Here is a 21,525-nt window from a genome sequence, read left to right as displayed (position 1 = left end):
TGAATAAAAATTTAAGTTAAAAAACTACACTCATAATGCCATATTATGTAAGTGACAAAAGATAAACATGCAATTTTTTTTTTTTTTTTTTTTTTACCTTCCATATGAGTTGTACAGATCTATAGCCATGAGTATGGGATGGCTCTATCTTATACCAGAAACTTGGTGCCTTGGATGGTCCTAAAAAAATGACATGAACTTTTTAAAATAGAAGTTTTTAACAGTAAAATATCATCTTGGAAATTATTCTCTTACTTTGTTCTTAATATTCTTGCTCTTTAGTCACTGTTTAAACTATCATTTTCCCCACTCTAGTATGCTATGCCTGGGTCTTCCTTTAGTCAGGGTAATAGATCACTTGGTAATTTAGATTATACTGGATTATTTTTCTAATCTTGAAATTGTAAAACTACAAACATATCCTAAGGTATAACCAAAGATAGATCACCATTTCCTACTGCTGAAACTCAAACTGAAAAATTATGTTTAAATATATACTTAAAATTCCTAAATGTGTGTATGTATATGTATGTATGTATATATGAATATAAAACAACATAAATGGAATAAATGTGGGCTAAGTTTATTACTTTATGTTAGGACTGTTGACAAGATACAATAAAAATGAATTCGCAGTGTTGCTGTCATAATCACCGTGAGAAATGAAAATCCACTTTATAAAACCAAGTATGAAATGCTAATAAATTAGGTTTTAAAAATTCCTATAGAATCAACCGATTTTTCAGAAATTTTTTAAGTGCAATTATAAGCTATGGTTCAGTAGAATAAGAAAGGATCTGAATAAATCTAAGCAATGATGTGATTTACTATAGAGGTAATTATGGAGGACAAAACAGAGAAAAGGACACAAGGCTGGGGACAGGGCTAGGGACAAAGTTGCCAGTACAGATACACACACGAGTATACAAAATAAAGACCAAGAAAACTATAATGAAAATGTTATAGTCCAAACAGACTTCCTAACATAAAAAGAACCTAGAGGAATCACTCATTAAATTGAAGAATTGCTTAATCTAATGGTTCATGATTTTCCACCATCCCCTCCCCCCCCCCCCAAAAAAAAACACACACATAGGCACTAGCCATAGTATTTTGCCCACGCCTGAGTTCAGGAACCACCCTCCCCTCACCTCCCCTCTGCAACTGACCCACCAGCTTTCAAGGCCCCATGGATCCCAGTTTAAGAATTCCCAGCCAAGACAAAGAAATCCAGTTGAAGACCCTCAAATCAGCAATAGCAGAACTACTTTCTTTCATGTCACTTATGCGAACAAGAGAAAATCTTAGTGGAAAAGGCAGTTTACTTTTCTGCCTTTGATACTCTCACTTCACTATCTAACCTCTAGTGAAGCTGGAAGTGAAGGGACAGTGGTGGTACAGGAGGTTTTAAAGCCAGAGCTGTTGCCACTGACACCTGAAGGGTGAAACTATGGAATAAAACTGTTCAAAAAGAAAAATCTGTATGCCACAGGACTAGTTCTTGACTGCTACAAAAGAAATTACTGATTTTAACTGCTGTGGGCAGGAAATCTTACCTTGGATCCTATATACCCTTTTATGACTTTTGGATTCTGTATTATATGCCCCATTTGATCATGGGGGTGGGGAAAGGAAAATGAAAATAAACCAGAACTCCAGGTTATTTTCCAGGGGTTTATTAAGTGCTGGTAGAAACAAACAAGTCATAGTACACGTGTATTTCTGACAGTGAGGGACTATGGTGTATTTTGTTAGTATGACTTTAATGAGTCAGGATATGGTTCTCTTTTGGGGATATCTCTGAACTACTGTCCTTTATAAAATGTTCTGGACTTAACTGTTAGTTCAGTGGTTTTCTCATGGTCATTCCCTGATATCTTCTTTATGAGGAATCAAATAGATTAATACAATCATGTACATTTTACAACTTGGATGTTAGAACAGAAGTGTAAAATACAAGTTTGAATAAAATGGTCATAAAATAAGGAGGTGGTCTACATTACTAAAACCAGATACAATTCATAGTCCTAATTCCAAAACCTTTATTTCCTCATGTATCTTAATTACTCACTATCTTCATATGTGATACCACTTGCTTCTTCACTCCAGTCACTCCAGAAGCCTTTACCATCTTCCTTCATACAACGAATCCTGAACACATATTCTGTAAAAGGTTTAAGGTCCTGGACAGTGAAGGAGGATCGAGTGGATGCTGTATCTTCAGGAGGAATCTGAAATCAAAGCAGATCAACTAATAAAAAAAATCCATGTATTTATTGTAACTGTCCTAAATGCCCTAACATTTTGGCAATTCATTTAATGAAACTAGACTAATAAATTAAACTCAAGCTCAGGAGAGATATAAATGCAAATCAAAAAGCTAAGTTAGTGAAGTTAGTAGATTTGGAAAGTATGGAAACATCTATTAATAATCCTTCATTTATTTATTTTTCTTCCATGGGGCCTATAACACTTAGGGTTTCAGCTAGAGATAGTATCCTCCAATTAGAATTCAAGAAGGGTTTTAAAAGGAAGTATGGGCAGAGTATAGGGAAACCTTAAATAGTGGTCATTATTCAGGGGCTTGGAGCTGTTATTACCCCAGGCCAAAAGGGCTGGCAACAGCAACTGGGAGAAGAGGGTCAGACGGGATTAACTTTAGTAGAGCAGTGGCCTTAGGCTGAGAGAATGGGCAGCTGCAGGAGGAAGCAGGGAAAATAAATATGCTGATCTCACTTTTCTCTCTTGCCAGATCCCCTGCTTCCTTTAACCATATTCACGAAGAAACCAGAGAGAATGTGAACCCACAGATGAAATCCATACAGGTCAGCATTCTAAGACAAGAGTAAGCAGAGTAGGGAAGAGCAGAGTGCAACTCTGGATAGGAAAAAGGCAGATATCCAGCCCAATCAAGAAAAACAAAACTTGTTTTCAGAAAGAGAGAATATAGATAAGTAACTAATTCTATTACTATGGTATTTCATTACTATGATATTTCAGTAGTGAATACAAAGCAGGTATCATTTTTTTGTTATTATTAATGAATTAAGATTCTGTGACATCAAAAAATATTTTGAAGTTCAGGTATGTATCCTCTCTGTATAACATGAAGCATTAATCCATTTTCATTTGTTGCTTTTTCTAATTTTATTTTGACCAGTCCTTCAGTAAGTGGAATGGAGAGCATAAGTATTAAGATCATGAGCTCAAATCCTTATGAGCTCATTATTGCAACAAGAGAAAGGAAAAGCAGTGTTAGTGACAAATGAAGTTGTAACAAAGAATATTATGGGGAGCACAAGCTATGGTGATTGTCAAAAAGTTCCAAGTACTTCTTTTGGTGACAGCATCATCTTTGGGTATACTCTTCTGTTAATTTCAGTCTTGTAAGTTCCCCAACAACTCCTTCCTCTACTAAGAAGTTGACATGCTTTCTAAAAAGCACTAGATAGTAAATATTTTAGGCTGTGGGCCAGACAGTCTCTGTTCCAACTGCTCAACTTGTCCGCTGCAGCACAGAATAGCCAAAGACAGTATTTAAAAAGAAAAGTGTGGCTGTGTTCCAGCGAAACTTTATTTATAAAGACAGATGGCTGGCTGAAATTGGCTTGCAGATTTAGTTTGCCAACCCCTGCTCTACCTTAGCCAAATAATCTCTTTATATACTCCCCGACTTAATTTGCTCATTTTTTGTGTTCCTTTCACCTCCCATCAAAAATACTATTCCTTACCACCTGGTATCACTTCCATACTTCAAAGCTACTGTACTAAGCAGAACTGTATTTTCCATCTGAATGTCTTCCTGTTTGCCCTTGCATGAAACACAGATCAAGGAGAGTTGATTATCAAGCAAAATATTTCATGTAACCACAACCTTAGGATATTCAGACTTTTAGGTTAGAGGGTTGCAAGACTATTTGCATAAACAGTAACTTGCAATTTACCTGGCTCCAAACTGAGGCATCTCTGGTCCTATATTGAATGTTGTATTTCAGTCTTATAAAATCCTGGATACTTGAGTTGATCCATGTCAACTTTAAGATACTGGACAGTTCCTCTGAGTTGCTTACGGATAAATTATGTGGCGGATTGGGCTTCACTGAAGAATAAAATAAATCCGAATATTTATCATGGTTCATTTTTACAACTTCTTATACAAACTCAAACATACTACTTTTTTTTTTATTTCATATTTATTCTTACCAAATGAACTATTACTTTTGAAAACAATGCAATGTCATACTATTATAATGAAGAGAAAAGGTTTCTAAAGAAATTGTAGTTCTGTCAAGTTATTATATGCCTATTAATCTTTTCAGGTTCAGTTATCAAAAGACAAATATTTATGATATATGTAAAGACAGAGACAATAAAAACAAAACGTGTACTATAATTGCTATGTTGTAAAACGTTTGATAATTGCATAAATACTAGCAGGTAACATTCAAAGTCAAAACCACTGTAGTATAGCTGTATTATTAAGATTTTTCCAGATTTTTAATGTTGTTATTAAAGCAAATTTATAAAAATCATTAAACAAGTAAGTGCTTTTTCTATATTAATTAGAATCTAAAAAACTAAATAAGCCACTGTATATATCCCAATAAATTCTCAAATTCAGACTTATAACTACCTTTATCTACAGGATCAAAATTTATATGATCTGATGTAACTCTCCCAAGGGCATTCTCTGCTTCTACCCAGACTTCAGTGTTGACAAAATACACAGGAGGATAATCAACAGTGCATGAAGTGGGGGTGTCACGTTTTGTTTTACAATCAGCAAACTTCTCTGTTGCCCTAAACACAAAAATGGAAGAACTGATCATTAAAAACAGTTTTAAAAAAATTACTGTGAAAAAGGTTACCTGATGAGGCCCAGACTGTTAAGCTTAAAATAAAATTTCTTAAGAACTATCAGGCTTTCCTTTAAAATGGAGTTTGATCCGCATCTTAAAACATTTTTTTTTTTCAAAATTTTACACCAAGAACATTACATTTAGAATACTATGCTCTATCCCCAATGACCCATCTCTAAAAATCATCTATTTCCTGTGACCTTACTACTGTTTTTCTATTCCTGAAAAAATCCTTACTGTACCTGCAATGTCCTCCTTCAAGCAGTTATGATTATTCTAAGCACAATATACTAGGAGGTGATAGGACAGGGTTAAGAATTTCTGTCAACCCCAGAAAATCCCCTTAGCCTCTTTCCAGTCAAACCCTTTCTGATTTTTATCATGAAAAACGTTCAAGTGATACTATTTACTCACTTAATTTTAAATTATGCAGCAATTAAAAAGACATATACACACATTTTTTTTTAAATAGGAGGTTAAGTCAAAACCACAATCAAACAGGTTAACTTTTATGAATTACTATGATGTATACCTGAAATAAACAGGATATTGTAGATCAATTATGTCTCAATTAAAAAATTCCTAAAAATCAAAAGCAAAATAAAACATATGAACTCTTGTATTGAGTTCGTGCTTTAACACACAGAAACTATTTTAAGTGTCTTAATTTTTGTATTTTTTTTTAAGATTTTATTTATTTACTTGAGAGCAAGCGAGCAGAATCAGGGGTAGTGGGAGAGGGAAAGGTGGGCTCCTTGCTGAGCAGGGAGCCTGATTCAGAGTGTGATCCCAGGCCCCTGGGATCATGCATGACCTGAGCCGAAGCCAGATGCTTAGCTGACTGAGCCACCCAGGCACCCCTTTAAGTAGCTTGAAAACGTCATTTAACTATATCCTTAGGCGAAGAAAAACAATATTAAAATTCTTTTTAGTATTCATATTGTTCATGCTGATATTGGCATTGCTATTTTGCAGCTGCTGCTTACTATGAGATAAAGCAAAGAACGATTATATTGGTGTTGCTAGAGACTAAGGTTTTCAGCACAGAAGATGTAGATGTTAGATGGATGAAATTAAGTAAAAGCAGGTAGTCCAGCTTTTAAACTGGAAATATCAGTATTAGTGCATGATGTATTTTACCTTAAAAACATTTCCTAGCTGTTTCTGCTATAAAACCCTAGAACAACCCCACAGCAGTAAGCTCCCCTAGCACCAGACTATAGTCTAAACAGTATTTTCTATTAAATGGAACCATGGCTACTTAGGAAATGGTTGATTCTAGGCCTGGGAAAGGACATATATACTAAGATGAATCTGGAAAAGTCATGTCATATCAAAAAGGAAGGAAGCTGTCGAAAACAGCTATCAAAGACTAGTGAGTGAAGTCAAAAGGAAAAGCCAACCTGAGTAGGTTCCTAACCAAAGATGGGGCAATGTTAAGTATCAAGAAAAATAACAGTAATGGACTGAAACACATAAAATGTGTTTCAGTATGAATTCGTAATGAAGGGGGAAAAAAAAAACCATCTTTGGAGGATGCTAGGGAACTAACGCTTTATAAAACTGTTAGAAAGGGAAAACATTAATACCATTTTGCTTCTCTCTATGAACTGTACCTCAGGGTAACCAATAGTTGATGAAAGAAGTTTTAAGTATTATCAGGTTTTTACAAAAAGAATACCACTATTTTTTACCTCATGTACAAGGAACGATCACTGATGGCTCCAACCTTTAAATGAAAAACTAATGGGAAGCAACATGGTTAAATCCCCAAAACTATTCTGCTGAGTCATAACCTTTCACAGAAGAGTACATGCTGTATGATTGCATCTACATGACAGTCAGAACAAACAAAAATTTACAGTGAAGAAAATCACTGCAGTAGTTGCTTTGTGGGACGGGGTGAGATAGGGTGGTGGATAGGACTGACTGGGAAGGAGCAGAAGTGAACTTTCTGGGGTATGAGTAATGTTTTGTACCTTGGTAAGGTCTAAGTTATGTAACTATGCTAGTCAAAGGTCACTGATTGATACGCTTTAGGTATCTAGTTATATTTAAAGATGCACATAAATTTTACCAAAAACCAAAAATGTACCTGTTAAGTATTTAATTACAGCTACTTAATAATGTAAATGCTGGAGTGTTTAAGGGTGAAATATACTAACGCCTGCAAGTCACTTTGAAATAAGTAAAAAAAAAAAAAAAAAAAAGATGGATAGGTGGAGAGAAGCATGCATAAACACCACATATGTGATAAAGCAAACACAGTAAAATGTTAATTATAGGATCTAAAGATGGATCTGTATAAGCATTCACTGCAGAGTTCTTCCAGCTTTTGATGAAAACTGCTGTCAAGAACTGTTTAAGATCAATTTGTACTATGCATGCAGTGTGTGTCAGTCATATCAAAGCCAAGTCCAATAAACAAAACCTGTCTTTAAAAAAAAAAAAAAGAAAAAAGGAAACTTTATAAAGAATGGGATCAAGCTGACAACAGTACCTGAAACCACCTCTCCATCTTAGTATCAGAAAAACAAAAGCTCTCAACCAAAAGATGTTAGATCTAATGAGTGCATTTAGTAACGTTGCACAATATAAAATTAAAATACAAAAATCAGTAGTGCTTCTATACACTTACAATGAATTTTCTAAAAAAGAAATCAAATCTATCAAGCGTCAGAAACAATAAAATAGGAATACATTTAACTAGGGAGGTAAAAGACCTCTATTCTGAAAACCGTAAGACATTGATGAAAGAAGTCAAAGACACAATAAATGGAAAGGTACCTTGTGCCCACAAATTCCAAGAATTAATATTGTTAAAACATTAATACCACCAAAAGCCATCTACAGATTCAATGCAATCTTTATCAAGATTGTAATGGCAATTTTTTACAAAAGTACAGAAAAACACTCTAAAATTTATGTGGAAACACAAAGGACTGAACAGTCAAAAAAAAAAAAAAAATCCTGAGGGAAAAAAAGAATAAAGCTGGCAAACACCACACTTTCTGATTTCAGTCTATACTATGAAGTTAGTCATCAAAACAGTATAGTACTAGCATTAAAAATAGACTGACCAGTGGAAAGAACTAAAAGCCTGGAAATAAACCCAAGCACAATTCAATTAATTATGCCAAATATTTGACAAGGGACCCAGGGGAATTCCTAATAGTGCTGGGATAACTGGATATTTACCTACAAAAGAATGAAATTATCCCCTATCTTGTATCATTCACAAAAATGAGTTCAACATGGAATAAAGATTTAAATCTCTGACTTTAAATCCTGAAACTCCTAGAAGAAAATGTAAGAATAAAGCTCTGTGACATGGGCCATTGTACTGATTTTTTGGGTATGACACTCAAAAGCACAAGCAACAATAGGAGACACCCAAGTACAACTACGCTAAACTAAAAATGCGGGGTGCCTGGGTAGTTTAGTCGGTTAAGCATCAACCTTTGGCTCAGGTCGTGATCCCAGAGACCTGGGATCAAGCCTCATATTGGGCTCCCCAATAGGCGAAGAGCCTGCTTTCTCCTTCTCCCTTTGCTACTCCCCCCCAGCTCCCACATGTGCTCTCTTGCTCTGTCAAATAAATTTTTTAAAAAATTAGATAAAAATCTGGGGATGCCTGGGTGGCTCAGTCGGTTAAGCCGCTGCCTTTGGCTCAGGTCATGGTCCCAGGATCCTGGGATCAAGTCCTGCATCAGGCTCCTTGCTTAGCAGGGAGCCTACTTCTCTGCCTCTGCCTGCCACCCTGCCTGCTTGTGTGCTCATTCTGACAAATAAAAAAGTAGAATCTTTAAAAAATAATAATAAAAAATAGAAATCTGCATAGAAACCATTAACCAAGTGAAAAGACAACCTACAGAATAGGAAAAAATACCTGGAAGCCATAGATCTGATAAGGGGTTAACAGTTATAATATATAAAGAACTCTAAAACTCAACAGCAAAAGAATAAAAAATCAGTAGAGGGGCGCCTGGGTGGCTCAGTGGGTTAAGCCTCTGCCTTCGGCTCAGGTCATGATCTCAGGGTCCTGGGATCTAGCCCTGCATCAGGCTCTCTGCGCAGCGGGGAGCCTACTTCCTCCTCTCTCTCTGCCTGCCTCTCTGCCTGCTTGTGATCTCTCTTGCTCTGTCGAATGAATAAATAAAATCTTAATAAATAAATAAATAAATAAATAAATAAATAAATAAAAATAAAAAATCGGTAGAAGACCTGAACAGGCATTTCTCTAAAGAAGGTAATATGAAGAGGCAATAGGTACATGAAAAGACACTCAACATCGCCTGTCATGTGAAGAATGTTATTTAAAACTGTAATATCACCTCATGCCTATGGAGAATGGCCATCATTTAAAAGATAACAAATGTTGGTCTGCATGTGGAGAAGAGGGAACCCTTATGCACTGTTGGTCAAACTGTAAAGTGCTTAAGCCAATTATGAAAAAGATGGAAGAGCCTAAAAAAACTAAAAATAAAACTACCACATGATCGAGGCATTTTTGATCCAGGAATCAAAAACACTACCTCAAAAAGTATCTATACCCACTTGTTCATAATACATTATTTACAACAGCCAAGACATGGGAACATCCTAAGTGTCCATCAATGGATGAATGGATAAAGAAGCTGTGCGATACACGTACATGATGGACTATTAGACAGCCATAAAAATGGAGAAATCCTACATTTTCAACAAGAGATTATGCTAAGTGAAGTAAGAGAACGACAAGTACTTATGATTTCACTTATCTGTGGACCGTAAAACAAACCAACAAAATGACCAAACACACACAAAAAAGAACTTATGGTTACCAGAGGCAGAGGGTGGGGAGAGGGGGAACTGGACAAAGCTGGTCAAAAGGTACAAACTTCTAATTCTAAGATACTAAGTACTAGGGATGTGACATACAACATGACTACAACCAACACTATGTATGATACATAGGAAAGATGCGAAGAGAGTAAATCCTTTGAGTTATCCCAAGGAGAAAATTTTTTTCCTTTTTTTTCTTTGTATCTATACAAAAAGACAGTTGTTAGATAAACCTATTGTGGGAATTATTTCACAATTTAGGTAAATCAAACCACTATGCTATATGGCTTAAACTTATTCAGTAATGTGTATCAATGATTTCATAATAAAACTGAGAAAGATAAAAATGACTGACAAAACAGCAGACATAAATTGTCTAATTGCTTATTACTCCACTTTCAATTAAGGTAAAATATGGTGTGATGTTCACCTAAAAAAAAAAAAAAAAGAAAAGAAAAGAAAAGAAAAGAAAAAGGGGAGAAAAAGAATTAAGAAGTATATATCACACCTACGAATTACTTTTGGAAAAACAAAACATAAACAAAAAACCTGAATCTGATCAAGTGTCTAGACTTAATAGAGATTTCTAGGGCAAAAAAAAAAGGATAGAGGACTATGTTAAACAATGTGTAACAGTTACTTTAACAACTGAATTGCGAAGAAAGAAAGAAAACCAGGCAGAATCTGTGGTTTAAAAAAAAAAAAACCAATTTGTAATGCATGGAGATTACAGAGATTGTGATTTGATGACTTGTAAAAATATATACAAATATTTGTGTCACAGCATAGGGAATACAATGCCATTTTAAAAGTGTCGTATGATAACAGAAGCTATGCTTGTGGTGAGCACTGCCTAAGATACAGAGTTCAATCACCACACTGTATGGCTGAAACTGTTTTCACATTGTGTGTCAACTATACTCAAATAAAAAAATTATAAAAGTATGTATACACATATATTCATGAAACATCTGAGGAAAACAAGAAACTAACTGAAAATGGGACAATCTATCGAAGTTTCTTCAGTTATATTTTGGTATAATAATGGTATAAAGTTACGTGTCTTAAAGTATCCCTATCTTTCAGAAGTATGAACTACAATATTTATGGATGAGATGATATGATGTCTCAGATTTCCTTTAAGATAATTTGGGGTGGGGTATACAGAAGACTGGTCATGAGCTGGATGATGAATACATGGGAATTTATTACACTATTCTTTTCACTTTTTTGTTTCAGATGCTCTAAAATAAAAGCTTAGACAAAAATTTGCATTTAGCATTTCCACCTTAAGAAATAAAAACTCTAGCACCAATGACAAATTATTAAGTTCAACGTACAAAAAACTTAAAAACAACTTGCCATTCAGATTTTAAAGTGAAGTTCGTTTCCAGGTATGTTTCCCTTCCAGGATCCCACTGACACATCATTTTCTTTCCTTCATTCACAATGCAACTCAAATTTTTAGGTTTTTCTGGAGGCACTAAAAGGGAAAAATGAGCAATTTTCAAAAGCTTTCTCCCACAAGTAACATGCAATTTATATACTACCCAAGACATTTGCAACCTAAATTAGATGAAAAACAAACAAAAAAACCCCCAAACATTAGCAAAATGTATGGACATAATGAAAGACTAGTGACTAAAAAATTCATCTTTTCTATTTAAACTCATACTTTTTAGATTAATACAAATTTTCTGTAACTGTCACTAACTAGCATGTTTCAAATTAATTTTCTACACAAAATCAACTTTCATTTGTAACTAGTTAAGAATATTAACTGATTTCCCCATGAAGTGTATTTTATAAAGTATTACTGCATGTTAGTAAGAGGCAATTAAATGGAAACAAATGATTTACTTATATTTCTCCTCCTATTGTTTTCTTAAACTCTGTTGAGGAAAAGCAAATACCAAAATTATGGTCTTGGGGATCCATAAATTTGACAAGCTACTCTTGGAGCAGACTAAGTTTACTCTGACACAAAAGGACGTTCTCCAGTATTTACATCACCTTCGGATAGTTGCTTTGTATGTGATCTCCTCACCCATTAAAGGGTACTGAAAATTACTATGGATACACTGACAAATTTCAATTCAAGAACTGTTTTTTGTGGGTCTCATGTACGAACATTTTTCTAGGAAACTGAGATACTTGACTTTCAGGATATGTTACTCTTCAAGCTTTTTGTACAGCAGTAATGCAAATGGACTTCCACTTCAAAACTTATTTTTTTAAAAAAAAGCATGTCCAAAAGTCAATAAAGCCAACAAATAACTGCATTTCATAAAGACCAAGAGACATTACAAATGTGATTCAACAGTCATAACAAAGTCTGAAATAAGACAAAAACAAAATAAAACAAAACTTACAGCCTGAAATTATTCTGATTCCATAAACATTCTGATCAATTTGTCCAAATGTACGAATGTTGCAAGTCAGCTGAGTATTCAATGAAGATATATCTGTAAATGTGACACTAGATGCTGTTTTGTTTATGGTGGTATATTGTTCTTTAGGAACAGTCAGATGGTTTGTTTTCCAGAAAATGTAACTAGCATTTACATGGAAATAATCCATACATTTTTCTTTTAGCACACAAACCGCAGTGAAATTAGAACCAAGCTGTACAACTGGAGATTCCGGTTTGATATAACCACATGGATCTAGAAGTTCACCTGAAAAGGAACAAGGGAAAATAGAAAAATGGACTGAATTATTCTGGTATAAAATGTTATTTATCAATGCAGTCCTCAATCTTCACTAAAATATCTCTTGAAGACAGCAAAAAAGAATTACACAGTGAAAAAATAATATGGCCAGAATTCAGTGCCTCAATTTGTAAAGAAATATACAAATTACAAGGCTGATGAAAAAGAGACCTGTGTAAGCTTCAGCCTTTTTATGTAACATTCTGACTTTGCTTTAGGAAACACAGACTGCCTGCAGCATGATTCACACTTACTCTACCACCAATCCCATTCTTTGATTCAGACTCAGGGTCTGTCTAAATTACACCCTCCAGCAAAGAAGCAGTGGTAGGCTCTGTTCCTCTCCAGTCCCGAATGGTGTTAGGGGTATGGATGGGGCCAGGGAAGGTAGGAGACAATGTTCATTTATCAAAATTCAGACAACAAAGGATATAGAACAGAACAACAAAGAACATAAAGAACATAGAACAAGATGGCCAAATAAATTAGTTTTAACAATAAATGGGATAAAATCCCATATTAAAAACAGAACAAAATCAGCCTGCATAAAAAGAACTATACCAGAAGTGTATGCTTTAGCTATCACCTAACTCCATGCTGATGGCAGCTAAATCCCTATCTCCAGCTCTAACTTCTTACTGTTCTCAGTAACTTGCAAGACATATCCCACCTGAAATCCTTCCTAATTACTTTAACACATCTAAAGGGCACCTGAGCAGCCCAACTTGTAAGAGCGTCTGACTCTTGGTTTTGACTCAGGTTGTCATCTCATGGGTCGCAGGATCGAGCCCCACGTCAGGCTCTATACTTAGTGGGGAGTCTGCTTGAGATTCTCTCCCTCTGCCCTTCCCCCTACTTACCCACTCTCTCAAATAAATCTTAAACAGAAAAAAGACGAACACATCTAAAACTTTTATGTATCACAGTCCCTTTCAAACTTACTCTTATCTCTCTACCTCTGCTAACAGACTATTTATAGCCAGTCATCTAGGCCTTGTAGTCGCCTTCAATACCTCTTCCAACTTCATACTATTGCACTCAGTCTGGTTGGTCCTATTTTTTTTTCTTTTTTTAAAGATTTTATTTATTTATTTGACAGACAGAGATCACAAGTAGGCAGAGAGGCAGGCAGAGAGAGAGGGGGAAAGCAAGCTCCCTGCTCAGCAGAGAGCCCGATGCGGGGCTCGATCCCAGGACCCTGGGATCATGACCTGAGCCGAAGGCAGAGGCTCCAACCCACTGAGCCACCCAGGCGCCCCTGGTTCTATTTCTTAATATGTCTGTCAACCTCTTTCTTACCAGTCCCTTTTGCCTGCTGAAGCTCAGGCCATTATACCATGGTCTGACCTCCTTCCAGTTTATCTTACATGCTGCTATCAGAGTTACTATTCAAAATGATCATACTATTTCCGTATTTTAAATTATTTAATGGCTGCCTACACCATCAAAGATAAAATCCTAACTACTTGGCTTGACTCTAGCCTCACTGCCCAGAAACAGAAGGCAACTTTCCCTAGTGAATCCTTTTGCCAACAACTCCCTAGACTTCACTTTATTCCTTGGTAAAATCACTCCTGTTTTACTTACTTTCGCTAAAGTAATAAAGTACAGTAAATATGAAATGTATTTTAGAATACTAAAAAGCCTAAGATGTAACTACAGACTCGGTATTAATTTTTAATCACACAGAATGAGAGAGATACTAGAAATGAGCAGATGTTCCAAAGTGAAACACAGACTCATTAAAATCATCCTATGCCAAATTAATCCCATTTTAACAGGGCTAACAGGCTATTTGAGATTAAATTGTAGAAAGAGAGTGTTTTAATTTTAAAAAGGCATTTGATAAACTTAGTTGGATCATGTAGACAAGATGAAGAAATATGGATTAGAATATACCATAACAGGTAACAGCTGAACATCACAGAACTTCTGGTATCTGGCTGTTATTGATCTACACACACAGAAATTTCATAGGTTCAAAAGAGACATCCTTAACTGATTACTCATATATATAAACTTCCACAAAAAAGAAGTCAGTGAGACAGAGGTCTTCAATGGAGTATGCCCAAGTACCTGTTTTCAGTCCTTGCAGCAGACTGTATTTTCCAAATATGGTCACACCTATGTATTTATCCCATCCCACATGTTTTTCTTACAATGTGACTGATACTCCTTCCGCAAAGAAATGGGGTCAATATTCCCTCCTGCCCTCAAATCTGCATGGGAGCTTATGTCTGCCCCAGCCAATGGAATGTGCTATGTGACTAGCTAGGATCATTAGAAGAATACAACTTTCAACCAGCATTCTTTTTCTCTTGGGACATCTGTCCTTGAACTCAGTCACATGTTGCAGGGAAGCCAAGGCCACGTGGGGAGACCACATGTGGTGTTCTGACCAACAAGCCTAGCAAAGCCCTTAGCCTATAGCCAGAATCAATACCAGACATATAAATGAGAGTGCCTTCAGATTATTCTAGTCCCCAATCTTTGAACATTCCAAGCGACTCCCCACCACAGACATCATAGAGCAAAGATGAAATAATCCAGCTGTGCCCAACTTTGTTCCCGACACACACAAACTGTGAGAAGTAATAATTACTGTCATTTAAAGCCATGAAGTTTTAGAGTAATTTGTGAGGCAGCAATAACATTACTTCTGTTATTCTGAACATTTTTTTCAATAATCTGGCAGAACACACACACACACACATACACCCCCCGAATTAGCAAAGGACTAGGCTATGAAAGATCACTAACACTGGATGTTAATATTAGAATTAAAATTATTTTAGAAGATTAGACTAAGAGGCCAAAACTAATATAATGAAATTTGCTAGAGAACAAAATCTCTCTTATTCAGGCTGAGATTAAATATAGGGTAAGAGAGAAATGGCTTAAAAGTAATTCATGTGAAAACCTAAGAATTTCACTGACCAATAAGTAACTTAACTGAAACTACAGTTTATCTTAGCTGGCCAAAAACTATGCTGGCTGAGTAAGAATGATGCTCAGATCAAAGTAAAAATAAAATCACTCCACTCAGACCACGTCCAGTTCTGGTACATTAAACTTACTTTTTTTCTTAAGTGCGTTTTCATTAAAACCTCAGTAACAATTACATAATTACTACCCTTTTCTTAACGTTTACTCTGGGCCAAGCACTGTCCAGATGGCTTGTGTATAGTAACTCATTTAATTCTCACAATACCCCTAGGAGTCAGGAACAATTACTATGGTGATTTTTTTTTTATTATTATGGTGATTTTTTAAATCAGGAAACTGACACAGGTCAAGTAACTGGCCTAAGTCCTATAGCTGGTAAGTATGAGAGGTGTAATGGTCTCGTATTTGGAATGTGCTATGGGCAACCAAGAGAAGAATCAGGAGGGTAATCAACATGTACAGGGTTAGAAGCCAAGTCCTATGAAGAATAACTAGGACAACTGGTTAAGTTTAGTTTGGGCAAGAGAGGCCTTAGAGACACATGAAAGCAGTCCTTCAGTATTTTCTAAAAGCTGAACAGTGGGAAGAGAAAGTGGAACTACTCCAGAACTAGGGATAATGGGAAAAAGTTACAAGGAAAATTTGAGCTCAAGAATAAGGAAAATATTTTCTAAATAACAGTAATTTTCACAGTAAGTCTTATGTCACTTTAAGTGTTCAAAAAGAAGTTGCATTCCTGGATTTTGAAAGGGGCTGATTTATAGCAGTGTTTTCTCAAACTACCTGTGGTTAAAGATCAGTTTGGTTTTTTACCCCCAATCTTTCACAGACTTAATACTTTTGCTCTATACCATATCTTTAAGTCCAGTGATGGCATGCTTGGATGTCATGGCTACATCAAACTGTTTAAAGATTCTAAACATTTACTCTTAATTTCTGTACTTATCTCTTGTCAACTAGTAACAACCAGTTCAAGGATGAGGCTGTGGATTCCAGACCTATCACTAACACAGTGCTGTTCAGTAACACCTTTGGCCATTAAAAAGTGAAGTGCTAAAGGTTAATAGATTTTCTCCTATGTATTAAAAAAATGCCCAAAAAACCCAGCAATGTATTCCACCCCCCCTCCACCTTAAAGTTATCGTTAGTATACTTAAACAGCATTTAGGATTACTGGGAGACTGTTTCAACTCAAACTCTAATTTATCAGGAATATTTTTACATTTCAAAATCATTTTTAGGTTATGCAGCATTATTCTCCCAATAATGACCCTAGAAAGAATAAAAACATTAACATAATTACATAATTATGAAGCATAACCTTAATTATATAATTATACAAAAATACATAAACCTAATTTATGAGGTTGGGAGGTAGTGCATTTCATGAACCTTACCTACACATTCAGTGGTGAAGAAAATAAACAACGCGTGCACTATCCAAGTTTGCAATGTCAACATCTTGCATAGGTATTTCTGTAAAAGACACACATAGTATTATTTTTATTATTTTTTCTCTTATTACACAAAGTAAGTAAAGACACAATTCCTAAAGCTCTTGTTTTCACTGGATAGGTGTCTTCTTCTAAAAGGTAGTAAAATTTTATGAGCATGCAGAAAACAAATCTAAGTTATCAGAATGTTTCTTTATTCCCACCAGAGTTATGGCTACATAAAAAAGTGATGGAACACAATTTATACTTTAATGTCAATTAAAAGGGCAATCTTGTTTCTTTATTATGTGAAGACTTATATTATCAGTAAATTATTAGTAAATACTGTGTGAGATAGTACTTCAGAGAGACACACAGCAAAACCCATCAAAAGGAATCTCAAAAGGTATTTGCCAAAATGGAAAAAAAAGTTTGTAATTCATAATACCATGACCAAAAAAAATATCCCCTGCTATATGAAGAATGCTTACACATCACTAAAATATTCCAACACCTAGTAGAAAAACCAGCAAGGTGTGCTGAATAGGCAATTTATAGAAAAGAAAATACAAATTATTTAAAACATAAAAAATGGTACTTTCAACCCCACTCATAATGAGAGATACAAATTAAAACCACCCCAGAAAGGAATGCAAGATGATACAGACACTTTGGAAAATGATTTGGCAGTTCTTTACCAAGTTAAATGTACATAATAGTAATAATACATATTTCACTAAGAATGTATCCAAGAGAACTAAAAATACATAATACATGTCCTCATGAAGACTTATACTCAAATGTTCATATAGCAGCTTTATTCATAACAGTCCCAAACTAAAAACCACCCAACTGTCAAGCAACTTAAGAATGGATAAACCAATACCCAAACAAATGGTATACCCATGCAACAGAATACCACTCAGTAATAAAAGGGAATGAATTAGTGATACATGCAGTAGCATGAATGAATCTCAAAAGCATTATGCTAAATAAAGGAAGCCACAGATAACAGCCCATGCACTGCTGAATTCCATATACAGGGTAGTTGACAAATGGCACAACCAGGGTGACAGAAAGCAGATTAGGGAGCTGGCTGGGGCTGAAGTGGAAAAGGGGAATCAATGTATAGAAGCACTAAAGAACTTTCTGGAGTGACAGGAATGTTCTATGACCTGATGGTGGTAGTGATAAAACTCTATGTATTAGTCAAAATTCACTCAATTGTGTCAAGAAGTGTGAAAAGCACTGAGACTTTACCTTACTTGCAAGCTAACAAGTTAGCCTGTTAGTTCCATGAATACTGGCAGGAGACAACAGACTCCTGCCATCAGAGACAAAGGGCCTTATTACTCATACCAGGAGCAGCATTTTCTTGTGACAATTGCCTGGGCCCCGATTCCAAAAGAGCACTGTCAAGAGCGACTGGTAACACCCACACACACAGTGGGTCATGTTATAGGATAGAAGACTGAGCTTAGGAAACCCAGATCTTTTAAAATGGCAGTAAGCATGCCTGCCTCTTACTCTGGAGAGAGACATTATCTCAATTTTCCAAGGCTGTAAGCAAACCTCTAAGAGCTCTATGGGGAACTGTTTCCCAACAAAACTGTACACTAAAAATTGGTGAATTTTTTTCTTTATACATTAGACCTCAATTAAAAACAAACCAACAGGGGCGCCTGGGTGGCTCAGTGGGTTAAAGCCGCTGCCTTCGGCTCAGGTCATGATCCCGGTGTCCTGGGATCGAGCCCTGCATCTGGCTCTCTGCTCAGCAGGGAGCCTGCTTCCTCCCTTCTCTGCCTGCCTCTCTGCCTACTTGTGATCTGTCAAATAAATAAATAAAATCTTTAAAAAAAAAAAAAAAAACCAACAAAATCTACCCAGGCAAGGTATATAGTAAAAAAAAAAAGTTGAGCGCTTCCCTCCTCTGAAAGACACATACAAGAATGTTCATCCAAGTTTAAGTACTGAAAAGTAGAAGCAACCAAACAGTAGAACAGAAAAATTCAAGTAACTCAATCACAATTACAGGTACTCACAACAACATGACTGAATTTCCTATTAAGAGAGAAGAGAATGAGACACAAAGTATGCTTGATTCCCTTTATATAAAAGTTCAAAATCAGGCAAACGTCAGCTGTGGTGATAGAGAACAGTTGTTATCTTTTTTGGGTGGTGGGAAAGAGGGCAGAAGGGAACTTCTGGGATGCTGGACATGTTCTATAAACTAGATGGTCATTAAAAATTTACTGAGCTATATAAACTTGTGATCTGTGGACTTTACTGCATGTGAATTGTACTTAGTAAAAACAGTGAACAAAACAAAAACGAGCCCAGTATCATTTCCAGTTTTGGCAAAAATACAATGAAAATTAAAAAATTATCAACACAGTATTTTGAGACCATGACATAAAGGCATTCTCATTTGCTGCACTTACAGTGTAAATGGCATAACCTTCCCAAAAAACTAGGAATTTAAAACTGAATTCTTTGTAAATCAGAGCTCAATTATAAACAAAAAAAGAACCCAGACAAGATATATGCCCAGTTTTGCATTATCGATCAAAACTTAAATACGTATGTTTGAATCTAGTAATACTTCCAGTATTTTATCCTATAGAAATGAGCAGAGCAACACACACATAAGATTATTCACTATAGCTTTGTTTTTAATAAAGAAGGTTAATGCACAAGGACTAGTTAAATTATGGTATATCTAAATACAGCCTATATGTAGCTCCAAAAAAAATAAGTTCTACATTACTACTTAGAGATGTGTAACGGCATCTAAAAATAAATAAATAAAATAAAATACTGTTAAGGTACAGAACAGTGTATTTATTTGTGGGGAGGAACAAAAAAAAATACACTAATTTCCTTATATATGCATAAAATACCTCAAGAAGGATACTAATTCAAAGACTGGTTGCTACTGGAGGAGATTCCACAGTAGGAAGGAGACACTCTACTATAGTATACTCTGTACCTTTCCAATGTTGTACCATGTGACTTCAGTACTTAGTCAAAAACGAAATTTGCATTAAAAAATACTTGATGTGTAAACTCTCTCTCCCAAATAAAACCATGAACTTCTTAACAGGGCTTCACAGTACTGCATTTGGGATACAGTGTTCTTTTACTAAATCTCATTACTAACTTGACTTTATGTACTCCCTAACCACGTAAGTCACTCTATAATAATCTGCTCATGAACTATTTAAACTGTTACAGGATAAATGATAAAAGAATGAAATTGCAGGAACCATTTTCCTCCACTGGTTTTATTTCTTACTTCCTAACTTTCAATAGTCCCATATTAGAAAAATACACATCATTCAACTGCTCATCAAAACAAAATGAAGAAAATTATCTGATCATGTTGGGAGAGCAGTATGCAATTACACCCTGATCACCCACACGAAGTACCTTGTTCACACTGTAGAGTGTGAACTATAGTTCTCTATAGTTCCTGGAAACCGGCAATCTTTCTATGAATGCACTATATTCTTATGACAAAACTCTGACACAAGAGGTCCCATAAAGGTATTTATAGTTACCGCAAAGCAATTAGATTTATCTAAGCAGGTCCATGAAACATGTTATGTAACAGGCAAAGGTAGGTTTCACATTTTAATAGTTGGAAAGTAACGTTTCCTGGGGCACCTCTCAGTGGCTCCGTCAGTTAGGCATCTGCCTTAGACTTGGCTCAGGTCACGATTCAGGGTCCTCGGATTGAGCCCCAAGTCAGGCTCCCTGCTCAGTGGGGAGTCTACTTCTCTGTCTCCCTATGCCCCTACCTGTGCTTGTGTGCTCTCTCAAATAATAAAATCTTTTTTTTTTTTTTTTAAGTAATGTTTCCTAATTTTTAAAGGACTGTCATTGAGATTTGATGAAGAAACACCTATTCAGGAACTTAGTTTCATAGTCCCAACCTAAGAGATGGAAACACAGTAGCACTATCTGAATATTAAACGCAATACAGTCAACTTCATTTGGGGGCTTATCTTGTTTTAAAATGGACAGAATTGACAGTACACTGCGTACTGTTCTTCTCATTTTGTTGACAGTACATACTAAATTTAAAATTCCATTATTAGCATTATCCTCCTGCATCTCTGGCAGAATTTTCCATGCGTATATTACAACCACATATTGCATACAATTTTTCTTGAAATTTGCATCTTATCTCAGAAGATTCTATGAAACCATGCTCAGCAGAGAGTCTGCTCCCCCCCCCCTCTTCCTACTTCTGATCTGTCAAAGAAGGAAAGAAAGATAGACTGATTCTATGAAACTGCTAACCACAGATATAGGTAAGGCTTATTCCAAGCACACTGAGTGGTTCTTCTAGAGTGGCAATTCCTCAACTATGGTGGTTCAACACGGTAATGTGCTGAAAGGTGCGCATCAGAACTAATTCACTATTACTGTTAAATGAATAAAGTTTACAAATGATTTTAAAAAATTAGAACAGATCTAGATTATCCCTATAATCAATCATTCTTGTTCCTTTTCATTCCCACAGATTTCTTAAGTGGGAGAAAATGTACTGGAGTTATAACTGATAAATATTTGATACTTTTGGCCTTTATAAATTCTTTTTGTTACTTATGGATTGTGATCTTTGAGTGTCTTTTTCTTTTTACTTTGACCCAAGGACAAAATGAAAAAGCATGAGTAGGGACGCGTGGGTGGCTCAGTGGCTTAAGCCTCTGCCTTCTGCTCAGGTCATGCTCTCAGGGTGGGTCC

At 35.7% G+C, this 21,525-nt stretch overlaps 1 protein-coding gene across 3 annotated transcripts in view; it reads right to left on the bottom strand.

Moving 5' to 3' along the window:
* The window catches only part of IL6ST (interleukin 6 cytokine family signal transducer), a 55,535-nt gene that overhangs the window by 14,090 nt on the left and 19,920 nt on the right, over positions 1 to 21,525 (bottom strand). Inside the window, exons 3-9 of one of the 3 annotated variants that reach the window (XM_080804168.1) lie at positions 16,738 to 16,816; positions 12,056 to 12,361; positions 11,046 to 11,166; positions 4,634 to 4,800; positions 3,945 to 4,099; positions 2,072 to 2,231; positions 98 to 180 (exon numbers count right to left, since the gene is read on the bottom strand). In XM_080804168.1, the coding sequence (XP_080660294.1) occupies positions 98 to 180; positions 2,072 to 2,231; positions 3,945 to 4,099; positions 4,634 to 4,800; positions 11,046 to 11,166; positions 12,056 to 12,361; positions 16,738 to 16,801 (1,056 nt within the window). In that variant the 5' untranslated portion in view covers positions 16,802 to 16,816. Of the gene's footprint in view, positions 1 to 97; positions 181 to 2,071; positions 2,232 to 3,944; positions 4,100 to 4,633; positions 4,801 to 11,045; positions 11,167 to 12,055; positions 12,362 to 16,737; positions 16,817 to 21,525 lie in introns of those variants that run through there. The other 2 variants (XR_013966864.1, XM_080804169.1) reach the window with 2 other exon arrangements.

This window comes from Martes martes (genome assembly GCF_963455335.1).
Source record: "Martes martes genome assembly, chromosome: 5".
Lineage (NCBI taxonomy): Eukaryota > Metazoa > Chordata > Mammalia > Carnivora > Mustelidae > Martes > Martes martes.
Note: the sequence above shows the minus strand (reverse complement) of the source record. Positions and strands in the feature narration are given on the sequence as shown.